Genomic DNA, 18,144 nt, shown 5'->3' with positions numbered 1-18,144 from the left:
TACCATGTTCGTTATTTGGAGGATTATGTATAAATCCCATTCAAAAAACCTAAGGGTTTATTAGCCATCACGATCTACACAAAATCTTTTTACAAGTGTGTCGTCAAACCGTTAAATTTAGCTAGTGAGGCTTCATGTGTTTAAAACATTGAGCTTCTATGCGTTGTGATCTCTTAATATCTATATATACATTTTTGGAGTACATTTTGGGTTCTTACCCTTTAAGTTATAATTATTTAAAAAGTTATTTACAAAATGAATCCTTAAAAATTGCATAAAAAGACAATAAATAAAAATATGGAAAATCAATTTAATATACAAAATCGATTTAATGTTCATGTATAAGAATTTTATAGATAAGGAAATCAATTATGAAAATTTAACACCATTCAATCGAAAAAAACAGTTATTAGTAGGATTTTTAGAGAAAAGGAAAGCCATTATGATGATTTAATGCTATGTTTAAATCGAAATAAATTCCTTTGTTTCTAAAATTATTATACATGCAATCAAGAAAATATAGTAAATTAAAACAAATTACTAAACATACACTCCTTATTAATGGTATATTCCTAAGCTAAATACTAAATCTTCTATTTTATTCCGCAATTGTGATATTTTTTTAGATTGTCTACTTGCCCACCAAAATTTTTGACGATCACTCACACATACTATCCTCTCACACCTTATTATAGCACTATAAATACGTTTCGTGTTCAGCAGCTAAGAACACCAGATCGGAAAAGCTATATCATCCAAAAAGAAAGAAAAAATATATTTGTCTGCTTCTTTTGATTTCACATTTGTGAATTACTCTCCAAATAGACAAGTCGTTGCAAAGGTTTATGTGAAAACAAAACCTATTCTGTGTTTGTTTATGTTTGTAGATTATACCTTAGGATCAAGGTTGAGAAGAAGTTTGGTTGCTTTATTTTGTTTTCTTGCATTGAATTAATTTCATAGACTATTCTTAGTTTTTTTTGGTTAACTTTTATTTTGTTATACAATATTATATGAGTAAACAGATGAGAATTATGTCTACTCTTTTCCCTTTTTATTAAAGAAAAGTATCTTTGGGTTATGAAAGGATAAGGAAGTTTCAAAAACATTTGTTTTTTTATACCAAACCCAATTTTAAACATTTTTTATTATTATGCAATTTTTGTTGCCAAAACTCTTAGATTGCAGAGTTTATGAGAGAAACAAAAATACAATAAACCCATGAGCTAAAACAATAAAATATAGAAATATCCAAATATATAGAAAAACTGAATCTTGAATATTTGAATTAAGGAAAGTAACGGGAAATAGAGTTGAAAATGAAAAAAATCAATATTAATATTAGAAATTTAGAATATTAGACATATATTATTCGTAATATAATGCGGGTTAAATCCTAAAAATAACAATCAAAATACAACTATATGATCTTTAATACTAAACAAAAGTAATAAAACTTATAAATAAATGTAATTTAAAATTTAAGTGTTAGTTTTAATAATATTATCCCGCGGTATACCGCGGGTTAAAATCTAGTCTATATTAATATTTTTGAAGTACATTTTGGTTTATGCCCTTTAAGTTTTCTTATTTAATTTGTTTTATTTACAGCATTAACCCCTAACGATTTTCCTAAAATAACATTTCGTAGAAACTCAATTAATTGAACTATTTAAATCGACATAATTTGATACGTTTATTGCCATAAATAGCTTGACAACATCTATACATTTCGATTTTTCTAAAAACAACTCTACGCATTAAATTTTTAATCTCATAAAAATCTCCAAACCTATTTTCATAGATATTTAGAGACTGTATGATCTCTTAAATTTAAATGATATAGCCAAATTTGAGTAACGAATGATTACAATCGCAATAATTATTATAACGTTAATAAAGTTCATAAAAACGGGAACCCAACTTTAAAAACTCAAAAATCGGGTATACTATATAACTTAAGCATCAAGAAATACATTTAATATAATATATATTGCGTTAAGAAACTGAATATTATTCTGCGATAATGTTATCAACTCAAATAGAAAAACACTAAAATCTCTCCTTTATTGCTATGGATCGTAAACTCCTTGCTCATCAAGCATTTTCCATGTATAAATATCAACTTCACAAACGAAACACAACACCCACAACCAAAACCACTAATATGACGGTTTTGAAATACGGATTAAACCACTAATATGACGGTTTGTTGTTATATGGCGGGACATGTTATTAACATGAGGGTTTGAATTCACATTAGTATAAATATAAAATATTATTAATTTGGTTTTGAAACACGGGTTAAATCTTCATTTAATAATTTGGTCAATACCACTAATCCCCTATATATTAATAGAGAAGCACTCTTGAAAAAATGCTGATGTGTCGTCGCCAGAAAGCTCGAAACACATTTTAGCAAATAAACCCTATTAATTATTCCTAATTACATCTATGCCATTACAAACTTAAGCAAAAATTCATAAAATAAAATAAACTATGTGTAGTCATTTAATTTGAAACTATATTATATTTCTTTAAAAAACAACAAAATAATTTCTTTTAAAAATTTTATAATTATTCATGTTTTATTAAAATAAATTTTATACAAATTTTTTCATCGCGTTAAAATTATTATTTACATTCAAATATTTCACGGGTAAAACATATTTTTATAGAAAATAAACATAAACTTGAATAAAACAAAAAAAAAAAGGAATTATTTACAGATTTTATTTTATACAAAGAAATATCAAATCCTAGATAATAATTTTATTTGAATTGATTTATTCGCACTATGTGCGGGTTGTTACCTAGTATAAGAATATTAGACATATTAAATCAGGGTAATTTAACTAAAATTTTGTAAAACCAATTAAATCATTGGTAAAATTGTGACTTAATCCGACAATAGCTTATAAATTACATATTTATGTATTTATTTCCCTTATTATTGTTCTATTAATTGACAATCCAAAAAAAAATTATTATTTAACTAAACAAAACAAACTAAATATAAAAAACAAATAAAAATTAAAAATGTTGTTATTTTTTAAAAAAATTGTCCTGCAGTGTATCGCGAGTTGAAATCTAGTTTAATTTAATTTAGTCTTTAAAATACGTTAATCTTTTTCTTCCTTAACTAGATTATTTCATCGTGTTAATCAGTTTGCCTAAATTAATCAGTTCATTATCGTTTTTGGGAGCATTATTTGCCATTCGGATAATTTTGTTCTTAGGCCACCAATGTTGTGGATTTGCACTTTCAGTTGCTTTCCCACATGTCCACTTCCATAGGGTAAGAGCCCCATTTGACCCAAGGGCCAAAATGCCTTTTACAGAATGTGTATAAGAAGCAATTGACATGGCAAGATCAGATTATCACAAGATATATATTAATGAAGAGGAAAATTAAACCTTGCTAAAAGTAAAAAGGCAAACATAAATTTATTCTGTTTTACTTAAAAATTTTAACTAGTAAAATAGATTTAAAAATTAACGAAATGGTAACAAAGTTAAGATAGGTCGGTTTACTTCTTTCTTAGGCCAGTTTACTTACTAACTCTCTCTATATAAGATATTTTCACCCCCTTTTCCATTTGCGGTGTGAGTCCATCTCTCTGCTGAACCCTAGTTTGCAACATTTCTTTTAAGGTTCAATCGCTTTAAACCCGCTGCCTATATTTCTTCCTTTTTTATTGGTGATTTCTAGGGTTTTTTGTGCATGGTTTACTGTATGTTGTACTTTGTTTGTGTGGTTTCTATTTTTTGCATAGATCTTGTTCGATAAAAAGTTTTAGAAAGAGTTTGTGTCTTTGTGTCTAGATCTTGTTCCATAAATTGTTTTGACTTGTGCATGGTTTGTTTTGTGATTGTTTTAGAAATTTCTAGGTGCTAGTCGGGCAGTCGGTGTGGGCCTAGTGCAAAGCAAGAAAATCAGAGATTAAATGGAGATTAGTCAGGAACTAGGTTTAGGATTATTTTATTAAATTAATAATAAAATAAAAATATATGGTATTAATATATGTATAATTCTGCAAAAACAATTGACAATAATTTGATCATGTAATAGAGACAATAAAATAGGATTGATCTTTTGTATAGAATATGATATTTTTGCATAAAATATGTATATATTATATATACTCTTCTAAATTTGATTACCGAAATAATTGACAATAAACTGACCATCTAATAGACAAAACAAACAATTCAATTTCAAGGGTATGTTATAAGAGAAAAACAAAAAAAAAGTCCAAGATAATCGACAAAAATACATTAGAATGCTGCACAAGAAAAGTACATCATGAATTAGTCTTAATCTTCAAGTAATTGACATATAGTTGATAAGCTAGTACTAGGGTTTAATCTACTAATTAGTTTGTAGCGTTCAACATGTGTTTTTAGATTTTGCATACATGTTGTTTAATAAAATGTCTTACAAAGTTTGATTAAATGTTTATTTTGTTTGAGACAATAATTATTTTTAATATTACAATAACGACAAACATTTTTTTTAAAATTTGACAGGTATATTTTGTATGTACACACAAACAAATCCAGTAAAATAACAATAAGAAACAAATAGTATGTATAATACACACGGCTGTGTAACAAAATTTAAGAATTACAATACACATGGCTATGTAATTACATTACAGATTCATTTAAGCAGTGAATCAATAATTATGGTGAATCAATAATTATACCTTATTAGTATTGACCTTGTAAATGTGTAGAGTGCAGTCATCCTCAAATAACTAGAACTACAATAACTATTAAAAAAATCATTGTTAATCTCAAAATTTTGTTTTGTTTTTACATATCAAAATATATAGGATAAACATTTACTTTGAAATTCTGCATGTTAAATACGGAAAGTGCTCTACCAACAGTTGATGTTACGAATGCGTCATTCTTAGAAAGCGCTACACATGGAATGATGTTTTCAATAAGCTGATTTTCGGGAACAACATTTGATCATTATTAGTGAAATATTTTAAATAATAATTATAATATTGTAATTATGAATAAATAAAACTTATTAGTTTGTTAATCTGTATAAATTTAAATTACCAAGCGGTTAATGTGAGACATTGAGAAAACTTTTTTTTTATAAATTGAATAATATATTTTTGTTGAAAAAAATTTCAAATCACATCATAATCCACAGTTATTATATAACAAATATACTTATTGGTGGTTTTCAACAACACCTCCAGACACCACTTAAGAGAGTAAGTAAATTTTGGAATTTGGTTTGGTTTATTAGGTAGGACCAAATAGTAATTTAAATTTAGAGTTTGTTTGCGTACTAATACATTTTGGAAATTTAATTGGTAAACTAATACATTTACTATTTAAAATTGGAAAACTAGATGTTGTGTAATAGAGAATGTGTGACATAGGTTTAGATGAGAAGATTACCAAAAGGGGTATGTGTGTGGGTATGAAATAAAGTTTTTTTTTTCTTTCAATCATAATTATTCAAATAATTGTTAATATAATTCTTTTTAGAAATTTTGTTAGGTACATAAAAAATCTATATTTTTTCTTTATAATTTGATAAGAATTTTATTTCATAATTTTTATATATATTATATACATCTTATGTATCCGTACACTTTATTTAGTGTACAGATGTGTCTATACACTTTATTAAGTTTACAAACACACAATATTAAGTGGACATATGTAATTTGAACAAAACCATTGTGATACAAATATCTTAAACCTTAAAAATTAAACAAATTACACAAATTATATATGTACATTTAATAATGTGTACGGACATCTGTACACTTAATAATGTGTACGGACATCTGTACACTTAATAATGTGTACGAATACAAAATTTGTAAAAAAATATTTAAAGTTATCAAATAAAATTATCAAACAAAAAATATATCAAATTATAAAAAAAAAACAGAGATTTTTATACATTTTTAAAAATTTCAAAAATCAATTTTAGTTACCCAGCATTTTGTTTTTAAAATAGTAGGGAGCATATATTAAAAAAAAATCAAAAACTCAATGACATTATTGTAATTATAAAATATTGATAAGGGTTGAAATGTTATATAAACAGTAAAAAAACAGTAAAAAATGTGAAATTTGCTAATTATAAATAATAATTGTACTTATGTTTTTTAAAAGTGTCTATTTTTCCAAATAACTCTTAAATTTATTCGTTCGGTTAACCTATTTAATTTAGTCGCTCGATTCACCGCCGATCGCCGTAGAAAACGAAAGCCCCTTTTGGTTGTAAAATGGAGATTACAGATGAATGGGGCCGCAAAACCTGCAACTCCTCTCCCTTTGGTCCTTACTTCTCGAACCCATCAGATTCGGAGCTACTCTTCTCTTCTCCCTCTCTCTCTCCTCCGATTCTCTCTACTGTCCCTCACCTAACTCCCGCGCGTTTTCTCTCCGTCTCCGGCGTACCTCCGTCGGATTCTTCCGCAATCGTCGGCGCCTCTTTCGGTATTCCCAGTCCGCACGATGATACCGCTAGGGTTCTCTCCTACAATCGCCTCCAGTTTCTACCTTTCCCAACTAAAAATTCAGTCTTGGTGTTTTTCCCCACAGGGACTAACCTTGATCGGATTGGGTTCTTGCTGCTTTCTACCGGAGATTCCGGTGGGTTACAAGTCATGGGTTCGGACGAAGGTGGCGTCTTTGTGGCAACAGAGAGATTATTTTCTCGAATTTTGAAGATTTTGGTGCAACCGGTTAGTGTTTTTGTAGCGGATAAGTGTTCTTCTTCTGACGAATTGGGATACGTTTTGGTTTATTCGTTGTATTCGATTCACTGGTTCAGTGTCAAGTGTGACGAATCTCAAGGGAAGCCGGTTTTGAGAAACCTTGGTTGTAAGCAGTTTAAGAGGTGTATGATTGCGAGCGCTTCTTGGAGCCCTCATCTTACTGGAGAGTGTTTAGTCTTGTTAGAGAACGGAGAGGTCTTTTTGTTTGATTTGAATCAGAGTCATTGTAGACTTAGAGGTTCCAAACTGAGAGTTTCTTGGGAAGGTCATGGGAAATCAGCTGCAGTCAGTAGGAGGAATTGGTTAGGATGTGATTTTGGTTGGACTTTTGGGATTTATCTTGTTGCTCGGTCTGATGCAGTCTTTGCTATTACTAGAAGCTCTGAGGATTGTAGTGTGAGATGTTTATTGGAAGTTGAGAGTCTGAATATGGCTGGAACTGAAGAGTTTGTTGGCTTTGCAAAGGCGGGTAGTGACAGTTTTCGGTTTATTCTTGCTTCTCAGAGCTATGTATTTCTCTGTGATCCTAGATCAGGAGTGCCTTTGTTGAAATGGCAGCATGATGTTGAGAAGCCTTGCTTTATGGATGTTTATAGATTGTCCGAACTTGGAATTAGGACTGTAGATTCAAGTACTTCTTGCGTTATAATTGGCTCGTTTTGGAATGCGCAATCTCAAACGTTCTGTTATGGACCTTCTCCATCTGTTGTGAAGGATCCTTATTCCTTGTATGTATGGGAGCTTCCACACAATCTACTCTTACCTGTCGGAAAGTGTCTATGCGGAGACTGTGTCTTTAGGGAAGTGATGATGAAGGAGTCTCTTCTCGAGTGGATCGATTGGCAGAAAAAGAGTGTTCTTGTTCTCGGTTTTGGCGTTTTAAACAAGTACCTTCCACTTGAGTCATCAGATCAATCTTCCGGGTTTACTTTGATTCGGTTAACATCCTCGGGGAAGTTTGAAGCAGTCAAGTTCTGTGCTTCTCCTTCAAAAAGTTTAGAAGTAGTAGCTCACAAAGATTCAGCTTGCAAACCTGACGAGGTGAACTTACTGTACCTCCCTGATGAAGATGAATACAAATTCCCGAGACGATTTAAATATCTCGAACTCAAGTATCTCTCTGCTCACACAAAAGGGAAGCTCGCCGGGTTTATAGATTCAAAGATGAAGACAAAATCATCTGGTTTGCGGAGGAATAAATCTTTTAGCTTAAACTGCCATGAGGAGTTATGTAAGAAGTTGAAGATTTGCGGATTTGGTAGAGATAGATCTTCCTCTAGCGTAACCGCAGTCTTTGAGAATATCAATTCACCGACAAGCGTTTTCGACATTGCATTGAGAGAAACCTGGTCAAGCTTACCTACAGAGATTTTGTTGCTTGCATTCTCCAACTACTCTGAGTTTGAAGATGTTCTGGTAGACAAGAAGAAACCGTCTCTCGAGTTCTTAGCTGTTCCAGAATTCCCTCAGCTACCGCCTTTCTTGTTAAGGAAACCTTCAAGCCGGAGTAGTAAATGGTCAAAGAAGGAGCAACCCAGTGTTGAGCTCGTTGGTCCTGTTCTTCCACTTCCAGTTCTCACAACACTACATGAGTTCCGCAACGGATGTCTCAATTCAGAACAAGAGTTCTCGCCTGAAGCAGAGTTCTCTAACCGATGCAATCAAATATCCAAAGTAACCCGCGAGCTCGCAAACTCAGGTCAAGAAGATGAGACAACCATATCACTTGGCGATGACCGAGACGATGACATGTGGCTCAACAGTGATTCACAGAAGGAGAAGAAGGTGTTCATTTCTTATTGTCCGATCATAAAGACAACTGATTCAGACAGACAACAGCAAGAACTCACTACGTTTGTCTCCAGAGTGCGTCGCTGTAAAGAAGCTGACATTGATGATGGAGGAACAACAGGGCTTGAACTGTTCGATGACTTGTCTCCAGTCGAGATTTGCTTCGAAAATCGGAAAGTGAATTTCGATACGAAAGCTTTGCTTACGTCCAAGACGCTTCTCTCTCAATGGCAACAACGATCATCTTCATATCAAGAGTTTCTTTCTCAGTACCATCTCCAAAAATGAGAGATATCTCCACGACTTTTTGTTTTGTTTTTATTGTTGTTTCTTCACCCACCAATCTTGTAATTTCCAATGTTCGGTTATATTCATTTTTGAGAATTATCGTAGATTTCTCGATATATAAATAAAAAATTTCGTCAAATTACGTAATTACCATTTGAAGAGTAACAAAATTTGCATGAATTGCAACATTATCTGGCTAGAAAAATAAGAGTCACATCAGATTAAAAAAAATGTATCAACATGGATTTTGTTGCATAAATCTCACAAAATCAAACAAAGAATTCGTAAGAAGAAGAGTATGGTATCAAACTGCTCCTACTTTGGGAAGGAAAAAAACACACAGTTATTACTTCTTCTTCATCTCTTTTGTAAGTCGTAAGATGGATCCTAACCCGAAAGGAGATGGACCACCAATCACCGGAGCAATCCAAAAACTTCCTCCCCTTCCGCCGCCATTCTTTCTAGCTTGTTTTTGCAATCGGGATGGATGACTCTAGTGTACTTATTTACAACGTCAATACTTCTGAGGTAATTGATTCAATGCTTATGATCTGAATCTGTAATATAAACTCTTTCAATCTATAGGAATCTGTAATGTAAACTCTTTCAATCTATAGGAGTTAGCGGAGTTGAAGGGTCACCAGAAGCACATAACCGGTTTAGCATTCTCTACCACACTTGATATTCTGGTCTCTTCTGGTGCTGATGCTCACGTAGTTATCTGATTCTATTGAAGGTTTTGAGGATTTCATGTCAGCGTGAATTTCAGGCTCTTTACTTCTCTCTATTGCAGCTCTTTTGGACCTCTGGTGTTGCCTCTGCTGCGGCTGCTAAATCGGCCTCTGCTGGTGCCACTGCTGCTGACACTGCTGCATGGAAAAAGAAGAACTCTTTTGTCATCATATAGTCAGCAAGGAGAACAATATCATATTCATATTTTATGATATTTTAGATGTGTATCATGTATGAATATGTTATAAAATTTGATTACCAAAAATAATTGACAATAAACTGATCATGAAGACAAAACAAACAATTCAACTTCAAAAGTATGTTAGAAGGAGAAAAAATAATCCAACATAATCGACAAAAAATACACTATAATGATGTACAAATAAAGTACATCATGAATTAGTCTTAATCATCAAGTAAGTAACATATAGTTGATAAGCTAGTACTAGGGTTTAATCTACTAGTTAGTTTGTAGTGTTCATGTGTGTTTTAGATGTGCTAGGGTTTGTGTACATATGTGTTTTTAGATTTTGCATACATGTTGTTTGATCAAATATCTTACAAGGTTTGATCAAGTGTTTATTTTGTTTGAGACAATATTTACTTTTAATATTATAATTACTAGGACTCAGACCCCCCCACGATGTCGCGGGAAAATATTTTAGAAAAAAGTAAATTTAAAATATAAAATTATACATTATAAAATCATTTGAATATAACAGAATAGTTTGAATACATAAACATTAAACATAAACTGTTACTAAAAAACACAACCATCAAAATGAAAGCTTATAACAAAAAATATTATGTAGAATAGACTCAACGTTGCAAAAAACATTGTTTAAAGTATAATAAATATATAAGATATTTTATGAAGAATTATGATAAAGACCTACAATTAAAAAATCATTATAACAAAGTGATCTTAACTGAGAATATTGAACTAATGGTTGTAATGAGTAAATATAATTTTCTATTAAATAATTATAATTAAAATATATTTAATAGTGAGTGAAACTGTATCAACGGAAAATTACATTAAAATACACAACTTTAAAAAACAAAATAAAATAAATGACAATAGTTTTTAGAGAAATTTACGATAAATAGATGCAACTGTAAATTCTATATTAAGTTTATTAAATTTCTTTATTGCTATAACCATTTCTAAAATTTGATTTAGATTATAGAATAACGTTGAATATTAGATATTAATATCCAAATTATTTTGATTCAACATAAAACGGAAAATTTGTTTCAACAAAAAATGATTTGTTAGTTATTGATGAAAAGACAAATATATAAAAAGTTTAAAAGACACGACTATTTAAATAGACACACCTATTAGAACGAAAAATTGTGATAAAAATATGAATAAAAAAATTACAAATAAATACTACGAGAAATTGCAACTGTTGTTTGCATTTATTCGGATTGTTATTATAATGACAATCACAACTTTTTGTAAAACATACACTTTAATTTTTTTACAGATTTTTTTTGGGAAATTATCCAAAAGGTACGATTGAAAAAACACAACTTTTGGTGGCATTTATTCGGATTGCTGTTATATTCATCATTCCAAAAATCTTTTGTTAAATCAAGAATTAGAGTAATTTCTTGACTTTTAAAAGAATGAATGCTAGAAATTAATTTAGAAAAATTTATAAACTCGTTGAGATGGAAATTTTAGTTGATTTTGTGTCATGGCAAAAAAATGAAAACAGTTCAAACTGACAAATATATATAGAGTTCAAAAGATACGAATGTTCCAATAATCACAACTTTATAGTGAACAGTTGTAACTTTTCATAAATAACTGTTTTAATGATCCATCACGACTTTTCGAAAAATATCCAAAAAGTACGATTGAAAAAACATTTTTTGGATTGTTATTATATATAGATTTGGTAAAATGACATACTATCTTTTTGAATTTGACATGTATATTTTGTATGTATAGATAAACAAATTTTATGAAAAAAACACACAGTTATTACTTCTTCTTCTCTTTTGTAAGTCGTAAGATGGATCCTAACCCGAAAGGAGATGGACCACCGATCACCGGAGCAATCCAAAAACTTCCTCCCCTTCCGCCGCCATTCTTTCTAGCTTGTTTTTGTGGCCTGAACTGATACGAGCTGCAGCAGAGAGGTGGAGGAGAAGATGACGGATTTGTTCCTGGACGTGGGACTCCATGTCTCTGCGAGCTATGCTTGTTAATTTCCCTAAGCATTTCCCTCTTCGAGTATGTTACTGATCCTGTGGAGTTGCTTCTCGTTAACCGAGGAAACGAACATATCAGACTCTTCTTTATATCGCAGTTGAGGCTTGAGCTTCTCTTGAAGCTCCAAAACGACTTTGATGATTTCTCTGCCTCCAAAACCGAATTTACACCGCTCCCTCGACCATTAACGCTTCCCCGAGTTTCTTTCACGCTGTATTTTCTCGAGTATTCAGGCAATGGTAAAGGCGGAAGAGGAAGAGAGGAGGGTAAGGAACGAGCAGAGACGATAGGAGGGAGCTCGTATTTGTAGAGACGTTTTGGTGTGGCGGATGCAGGGGTTACGTGGAAAGGAAGGACTGGGAGGATCATACCATCCGCAAAGATCTCGTCGGCTGGTGAGGAATCTTCAGGATCAAAGTTTCTTGATATGTGGAACTCGAAATCTGAGTTTGATGAATCTAAAAGAGTAGTGTCTCTTCGAACCGGGCCTGATGGTTGTTGTTCCATAGCAGGTCCTTTATCGGATTGGCCAAGATCACCAGCAAACGAAATCCGCTGGTGGTTTGACTCCGTGCAGATCATGATGGTCCGTTTTCCTAAGGTTTTCAAAACAAATTAGTGAAACCAATTGAGAACCAGAGAAATGATGAGTAGATGATAACTAACCTTCTTGAGAAGTGATAAAAGTCAAGACACGTAATGTAGCAATTTAAAGTTGGATAAATCGTGTATGGGGGAGAGGTAAATGAAATAAGGTTTCCATGAGATTATGATGAAGGAAAGGTTTAGATGATCATGATGTTTGGAAACATTTGAAATAAACGCATTAGTCTATGAATTGGAGGTTGAAAACTTCAAATTAAAATAATGGATGTGGTGTGCCACTACTGCAGGAAACAATGGCTGAGAAAAAGAACATAATATCTAATTAGATTTCAAGGATTTGAATAAATTACATTACCTCTACTTTAGGCGCCCAGCACACAGTGTATTCTATCTTTCTTCTCTGTTTTCCACACAATTGATACTGCTCATCGACAATGGACCCTCCAACTCGCCTCACCGGCTGGTGACTGCTAACATTAGCCACATTGAAGTGTTTCAATGAGATTTCTTGTCAGGTTTGGGCACTCAAGAAGAAGAAGCTATCTGAAGATCCATTATCATCAGCGCATGATCTTCCTTGCATTATCTTGTTTCTTTATTTTTCCTACAACAGTCAAAAATGGAACATAGAATCAGTATGTAAGAACCTAAATGCAGCTAGTAACAAGTGTCCCACATCAGGTGTTCAATAAATTAAACACTCTTAGCAAGTTTGTAAAACTTGACTTACCAGAGAGAGAGAGAGAGAGAGAGAGAGAAAGCTTTATAGAAAACCTTGGAAATGGGGAAAAGTTGTGGTAAAGGGGAAGCTTGGTCTGACCCTGCAAAGTTGTCTAACAGCACATACACAGTTTCTCATCAAGTTCTTGACAAAAACAACAAGATCAGATTTTTACGCATAATCTTAGCAAGATACTAAGGTAAAGTAACTCTCTGGGGGATGCTAATAGTAAGGGGCAACAAGACAAACTAAGTCTGGGAACAAAGATGTAAGAAAGCTGCATTATTGATAACAGAAACAGCCTGGAGATTATTCCATTGCCATGGAGAGATTACAATTAGCTTTGGTAACGGAAAAAAAAAAAAAAAAAACCCCAAGTTGTCTCTTTTACAACAAGAGAAGAATATTAAAGGAAACCAAAGTAAATGGCTTCAATCACTAAAAAAACCTGAGCACATTGCTACATATTTTTTCTTCCTTCCTTTTTACAACGAAAATGACAAGAGTAGAAAAAAAGAAAAAAAAAAAACAAAGTTGATACATTTTCTTGGATAGAAAAGAAGCTGACCCGCCCAAATTGGTTTGTTTATCTATATCATGTTTCCACAGCCTCAGGAACATCGTATGAGTCTGCTGTGACTTCTTCTCCTAGCCACAATCCTGGTAAAAGATTCTACAAAACAAAAATTCTAATTCTAAGCAACAAACAAAGAAAGCATCAATGGAACGGTAGAGTGAAAAAAAAAACAAAGATGAAGCTTTACATTGATTTGCTTCTGAACCAATCTTGGTCTCTTCTTTGGTCTTCTTGGAGGTTTTTTACCAATTAAGGCAGAGAAGTCTTGTTCGATTTCTTCTCTCAACAAAGAAACAGAGAATTTGACTTTGTTGTTCAAATCTCCATCACCATGATCCTCGCTGCTACCTCTCTTCACGCCACCACCAATTTCATGTCTCCGTAGTAGAAGAGAAGAAGAAGAAGAAGAAGAGTCGATGATCCTCGCTGATTCGTCTCCAGGTTCGTTACACGCAGCTCTCCTGGTCCTCAAATTCCACGGCCGAGCTGCTGCTGTAACAGCAACAGAAACAACATCGCCGGTGCCGCTGGTGTTGTTCCTCTCATCTCCTCCAACGTTTCCCAGAACGGAGGAGAGCTGCTTAGGTTTGTTGTTGTTGCCGGCATCGTAGAGGAGATCGAGGCTGAGCTCTTCTCCACCAGCGTTGTTGGATCTAATACGATGATGAGGAGGAGAAGAAGAAGAAGGGGAAGATCGGCGGTGGTGGTGGTGAGGAGGAAGCTTGACGCAGCGGAGGGATCTTTGCTGACCCCATCGGAGATAAGGTAAGGTGAAGTTATGGAGGCGTTTGGATCTTTCCGGTAGAGGTGGAAGCTCCATTTGTGAAATTTTGAGAAATTGAGAAATTGAGAAATTGGTTTTGGTTTCTTGCCTCCGCCGTGGGAAGATGAAGATTCCTTTCTTTTTCTTCTCCTTTCCTTTGATATAAAAGTTCAAGGTTTCTTTCTTTCTTTCTTTTTTTCTTCGTTTTTTTTTTGTGTATTTTGTATTTCTCAGGAAATTATATTTCTTCTGTTCGAATTATTCGGGAGAGAGAGAGTTAGGGGACGCGATTGTAACGTTGTACTCGTGTTTTTTTTTTTTTTGTCTTTTCCCGATCCGTCTTCTCGTTACTAAATCAGCCTTCACAACTATAAAATGCGGTTATATTCAAAAAAAATTAGTCGAATTCTTCTGCCCAATCAGATAAAATTAAGGGAGTTTTTTTTTGTAAGACACAAAGTAAAAAGATTGTATTGTAGCAAAATAGAATGTAAATTAGATATCTACATTCTTCTCATCTGAACTATTTATTAATCATATATACATATGAACTATTTATTATTAACAACAACTATTCAAAATTGAATATTTTAGAATAATTTGTCTGTTTCGTTCCAACGAATATTTTACTTTACGATCGACTATTTTGAGGCTCTCTTGCTGCTTTTAACTTTTCATTACAAATTATTATGATGTATGTTGTTGCGTATAAAAATGTATTAGACATTACAAAGCTTGCTTGAGAGGATTTCGTCGTCTACGTTTTGCTTGCTTTCCGATTCGGTTAATTCTGTCAGCTTTTCGAATTTAGTTTGATTTCTAATAGTAATGATGAAAAAAACAAACTAAACCCATCTTATTAAAAGCAATGAACATACAGTATAGTAAACTGTCATTTTCTTTTAACCAACTCTGATAGATTTTCCCTCGTAAACGTTTAAAAAACTAGAAAATGTAAGAAGGAATCAAAGTTTTTACATTAAAACTGTTAACTATTTACACTCTTCAAAGAAAAAAAGTGTCAGCTTACGGAAAAACAAATATCGGATATGTGAATGTGAATGTGAAAAAAATGGTATTGGGATGTTTTAGAAACAAACGAGTTCTAGCTTTGTTCAAAAAGCCAAAATGTATGGTAACCTAAATAAGACTCTTTTCAAAATCTTAATGTCTCAGGAGACTATACAAATTAGAAAAATTCTATCAACGGGCATTTTGATTATCAAACCTTCTCCACATTGTTGTTGTGCGAAACAGAAAGTAATACCCGAATTTAAGAAGAAAATAAAAAAAGAAGAGAGTGAATCCTCTCACAGTGTTCTCAGGATGAGGTTGAGCAGTCTGGGGGAGTTGTTTCGGTCTTGATCACACGGGTATTGTAAGAACCGCAGCTGCCGCATTTATGGTACAACCAATGGAACCGTGTCGTTCCTTTGCGTTCACAGTCATTACATAGAATGTCCTGAAACATTGTGTGTATGTGTGTCATGAAATGAAATGACGAGTAAAAGATTTTTTCAAGAAGCAGCAGTTTTAGTGTTTCTCACCTGACAGCGATTTTTGTATTCTTCTGGGAGTTCTTCTGCAGCTAACAGTGCATCAAGCATACCGAAATAAACCTGTGGTGTTTGCAAAAGAAACAAAAGAGAATACAAGTTCAGTGAACAATATTTGTTGTGATGTGATTTGCATATCACGCTTTTGAAGGGCGGGAATCATCTTACCGCCATATCTCCTAATGATTTTCCACAGATTGGACATGTGTAGTGGCTGCAAGTGTAAGCCTGACAAAAAAAACGGAGTAACAGTAAGTGTATTGATTTAAGGCGATAAATCAAAACAAACGAGTTTAGTAAACAGAAAGAGAGATTTCCAAACCTGGAAGCACGCTGAGTGCATGTAGTGACCACATGGTAAGGCTCTAACTGCTTCACTCGATGTGAAAAGAAATTCGCAGCAGATGGGGCAATTTGTCTCGAGGCTCTTCTCGAGGCACTTGTGGTTTACTAATTTCATCCCTAGGCAACAGTTACATGTCATGCAATGGAAGAAATCGATTCCCAGTCCCTCCCCAACCCGACAAAGGTTGCAGAATGGACAGTGGTAAACAGCCCTGAAGGCAGATAATAGTTTCTGAAGGTTAGAAAAGCTTCTCAAGTTTGGTTTCTGACAGTGGTAAATTGATTGGTTTATGAATTCTTGGGTTTTGCTTACCTTTCATCATCGAAAAGTTTGCAAATACTGCAATAATGCTTTGCCATTGGGAATCCTTCACATGAAGGCGTTGTGCAGATGGGGCCAACGGGTTGCACCTTCAGGCACCGCATGCAGAGCATTTCCGTCACCAATTTTCTGTGAAGTGTTCCAAATATAAAATCATATCACTGAGAAAAAAAAAGAAAAAAAAGGCCTACGGAGTTTCAATCTAAGTAAGAAAGATTGGCATAAGATCTTACCTATCCATGGAATGGTCGCTTACTTTGTCATGGCAAAACCTGCAAGTAAACAACTGATCACAACAGGCAGCTCGAAGCTTGCAGTTACGCTTGTAATGCTCGCATCCATATATCTGCTTCTCAGGATCTCGAAAAGACGGGGAACATCCAAGTTCAACATCCCCATTTGATGCAGTCTCTGTTTCCTTAGGTAATTTTTGCTGAGCCGCAATCCATCGACTGATAAAAGCACCAACAGAAAATTTAAAATAAATGTTAGTCTAGAACAAACAGGATCCAGGTATGAGGGACATGTGAATGAGATTATAGGTTCGCTATAGTTTAGAAGATTTTTCAATCAAGGAAGCACACACATACATACAAAGGGGTAAATAAACTGAGCGGATCATTTCAGACTAGGAAACCGGGAAAGACGCACCCCTTATACTCTTCCACTTTGCGGGAAAAAAATTTGAAGTAATACAGGGAAATGTATTATCTATTGGGGGTTCTAATTTTGATTCAGGTATGCATGAAAACGTGGAATAAAGGATTCATGCATGCAAATAGTGAAAGAAATCTGACCTGGTCCTCCAATTTTGTACAAGATAATCTTTTCTCCTCGGATCAAGTGTTGAATCCTGATAAACTTTCCTGATTTCAGCCTCTAGTTCGTTCTGATTCATGCGGAAAATATCTTTCCACCCCGGCTTAAATAGTTCACCAGTTTGGTCCAAGATTTCTTGATGATCATTATCATCTATATGGAAAACAAACTTGACATAAGCAAAACACACTTGGCACAGAGAAACTACAGCAGCCAGCTTAAGTATGAATTATGAAGTCAAAAGCAGAAACAACTAAGATTACATTAAACTATCAAGATATTAAGTTGGTGAAATAAAGTTAAGCGACTGCTTTTACCTTTCTGTGGACTAGGTTTGGATGTTTCTGTTGAGGATGAGTCGGGTGATCCTTTCCAGCATTCATTGAGCCATTCATCGAACATTGTGTTCTTGGTTGCCTGCTTCCAGGTATCCATCATTCTGTTTTGCTCATCTTCAGAAAGGGCGGACGTCACCCATGGTAACATAGACTGAAGAACTTCAGCACCCGTTGTCCCGATTATACGACCCACAATCTTGTCTTGCTCTTGAATGGAGAAGTGTTTGTCAAATAGAGGCCATAGCTCCAGTTCCTCCAAGAAAATGTGCTGATCCAATGTGATTTTAATGGATTT

General features: G+C 33.5%; 4 protein-coding genes across 5 annotated transcripts in view; 1 reads left to right on the top strand and 3 right to left on the bottom strand.

Annotated features, from left to right (window-relative positions):
- LOC104783314 lies at nt 6,213–8,929 on the top strand. 2 transcript variants are annotated; one of them, XM_010508468.2, is made up of 2 exons: nt 6,213–6,483; nt 6,589–8,929. In XM_010508468.2, exons 1-2 carry the CDS (start codon nt 6,270–6,272, stop codon nt 8,841–8,843), a joined length of 2,469 nt encoding a protein of 822 aa, XP_010506770.1. In that variant the 5' UTR covers nt 6,213–6,269; the 3' UTR covers nt 8,844–8,929. The 2 variants fall into 2 exon arrangements, with proteins under 2 accessions (XP_010506770.1, XP_010506763.1); XM_010508461.2 differs by having other exon boundaries at nt 6,213–8,929.
- LOC104783285 lies at nt 11,553–13,294 on the bottom strand. Its single transcript, XM_019246971.1, has 2 exons — nt 12,764–13,294; nt 11,553–12,398 (listed from the first exon to the last, which is right to left on the bottom strand). The coding sequence occupies exon 2, from the start codon at nt 12,382–12,384 to the stop codon at nt 11,572–11,574; it is 813 nt and encodes a 270-aa protein (XP_019102516.1). The 5' UTR covers nt 12,385–12,398; nt 12,764–13,294; the 3' UTR covers nt 11,553–11,571.
- On the bottom strand, nt 13,419–14,784 carry LOC104783308. The gene is made up of 2 exons (XM_010508448.2): nt 13,894–14,784; nt 13,419–13,802 (listed from the first exon to the last, which is right to left on the bottom strand). The coding sequence occupies exons 1-2, from the start codon at nt 14,524–14,526 to the stop codon at nt 13,725–13,727; spliced, it is 711 nt and encodes a 236-aa protein (XP_010506750.1). The 5' UTR covers nt 14,527–14,784; the 3' UTR covers nt 13,419–13,724.
- The window catches only part of LOC104783276, a gene marked incomplete in the record, with an annotated part of 13,302 nt that continues 10,677 nt past the window's right edge, over nt 15,520–18,144 (bottom strand). Inside the window, 8 exon segments of the mRNA XM_010508410.2 lie at nt 15,520–15,931; nt 16,017–16,088; nt 16,194–16,253; nt 16,348–16,582; nt 16,684–16,821; nt 16,926–17,144; nt 17,490–17,664; nt 17,829–18,144. Coding sequence (XP_010506712.1) covers nt 15,791–15,931; nt 16,017–16,088; nt 16,194–16,253; nt 16,348–16,582; nt 16,684–16,821; nt 16,926–17,144; nt 17,490–17,664; nt 17,829–18,144 — 1,356 coding nt within the window.

Source organism: Camelina sativa, chromosome 1, assembly GCF_000633955.1.
Source record: "Camelina sativa cultivar DH55 chromosome 1, Cs, whole genome shotgun sequence".
NCBI classification, from domain to species: domain Eukaryota; kingdom Viridiplantae; phylum Streptophyta; class Magnoliopsida; order Brassicales; family Brassicaceae; genus Camelina; species Camelina sativa.
This window is presented reverse-complemented; position numbering and strand designations above follow the sequence as displayed.

Excerpts from the sequence above, each read along its gene's own strand:
- LOC104783285 (XM_019246971.1), bottom strand. The coding sequence starts at position 12,384 with ATGATCTGCACGGAGTCAAACCACCAGCGGATTTCGTTTGCTGGTGAT.
- LOC104783308 (XM_010508448.2), bottom strand. The coding sequence starts at position 14,526 with ATGGAGCTTCCACCTCTACCGGAAAGATCCAAACGCCTCCATAACTTC. Across the intron at positions 13,803-13,893 it reads TGGTTCAGAAGCAAATCAAT|AATCTTTTACCAGGATTGTG; the intron begins GTAAAGCTTCAT and ends TTTGTTTTGTAG.
- LOC104783314 (XM_010508461.2), top strand. The coding sequence starts at position 6,270 with ATGGAGATTACAGATGAATGGGGCCGCAAAACCTGCAACTCCTCTCCC.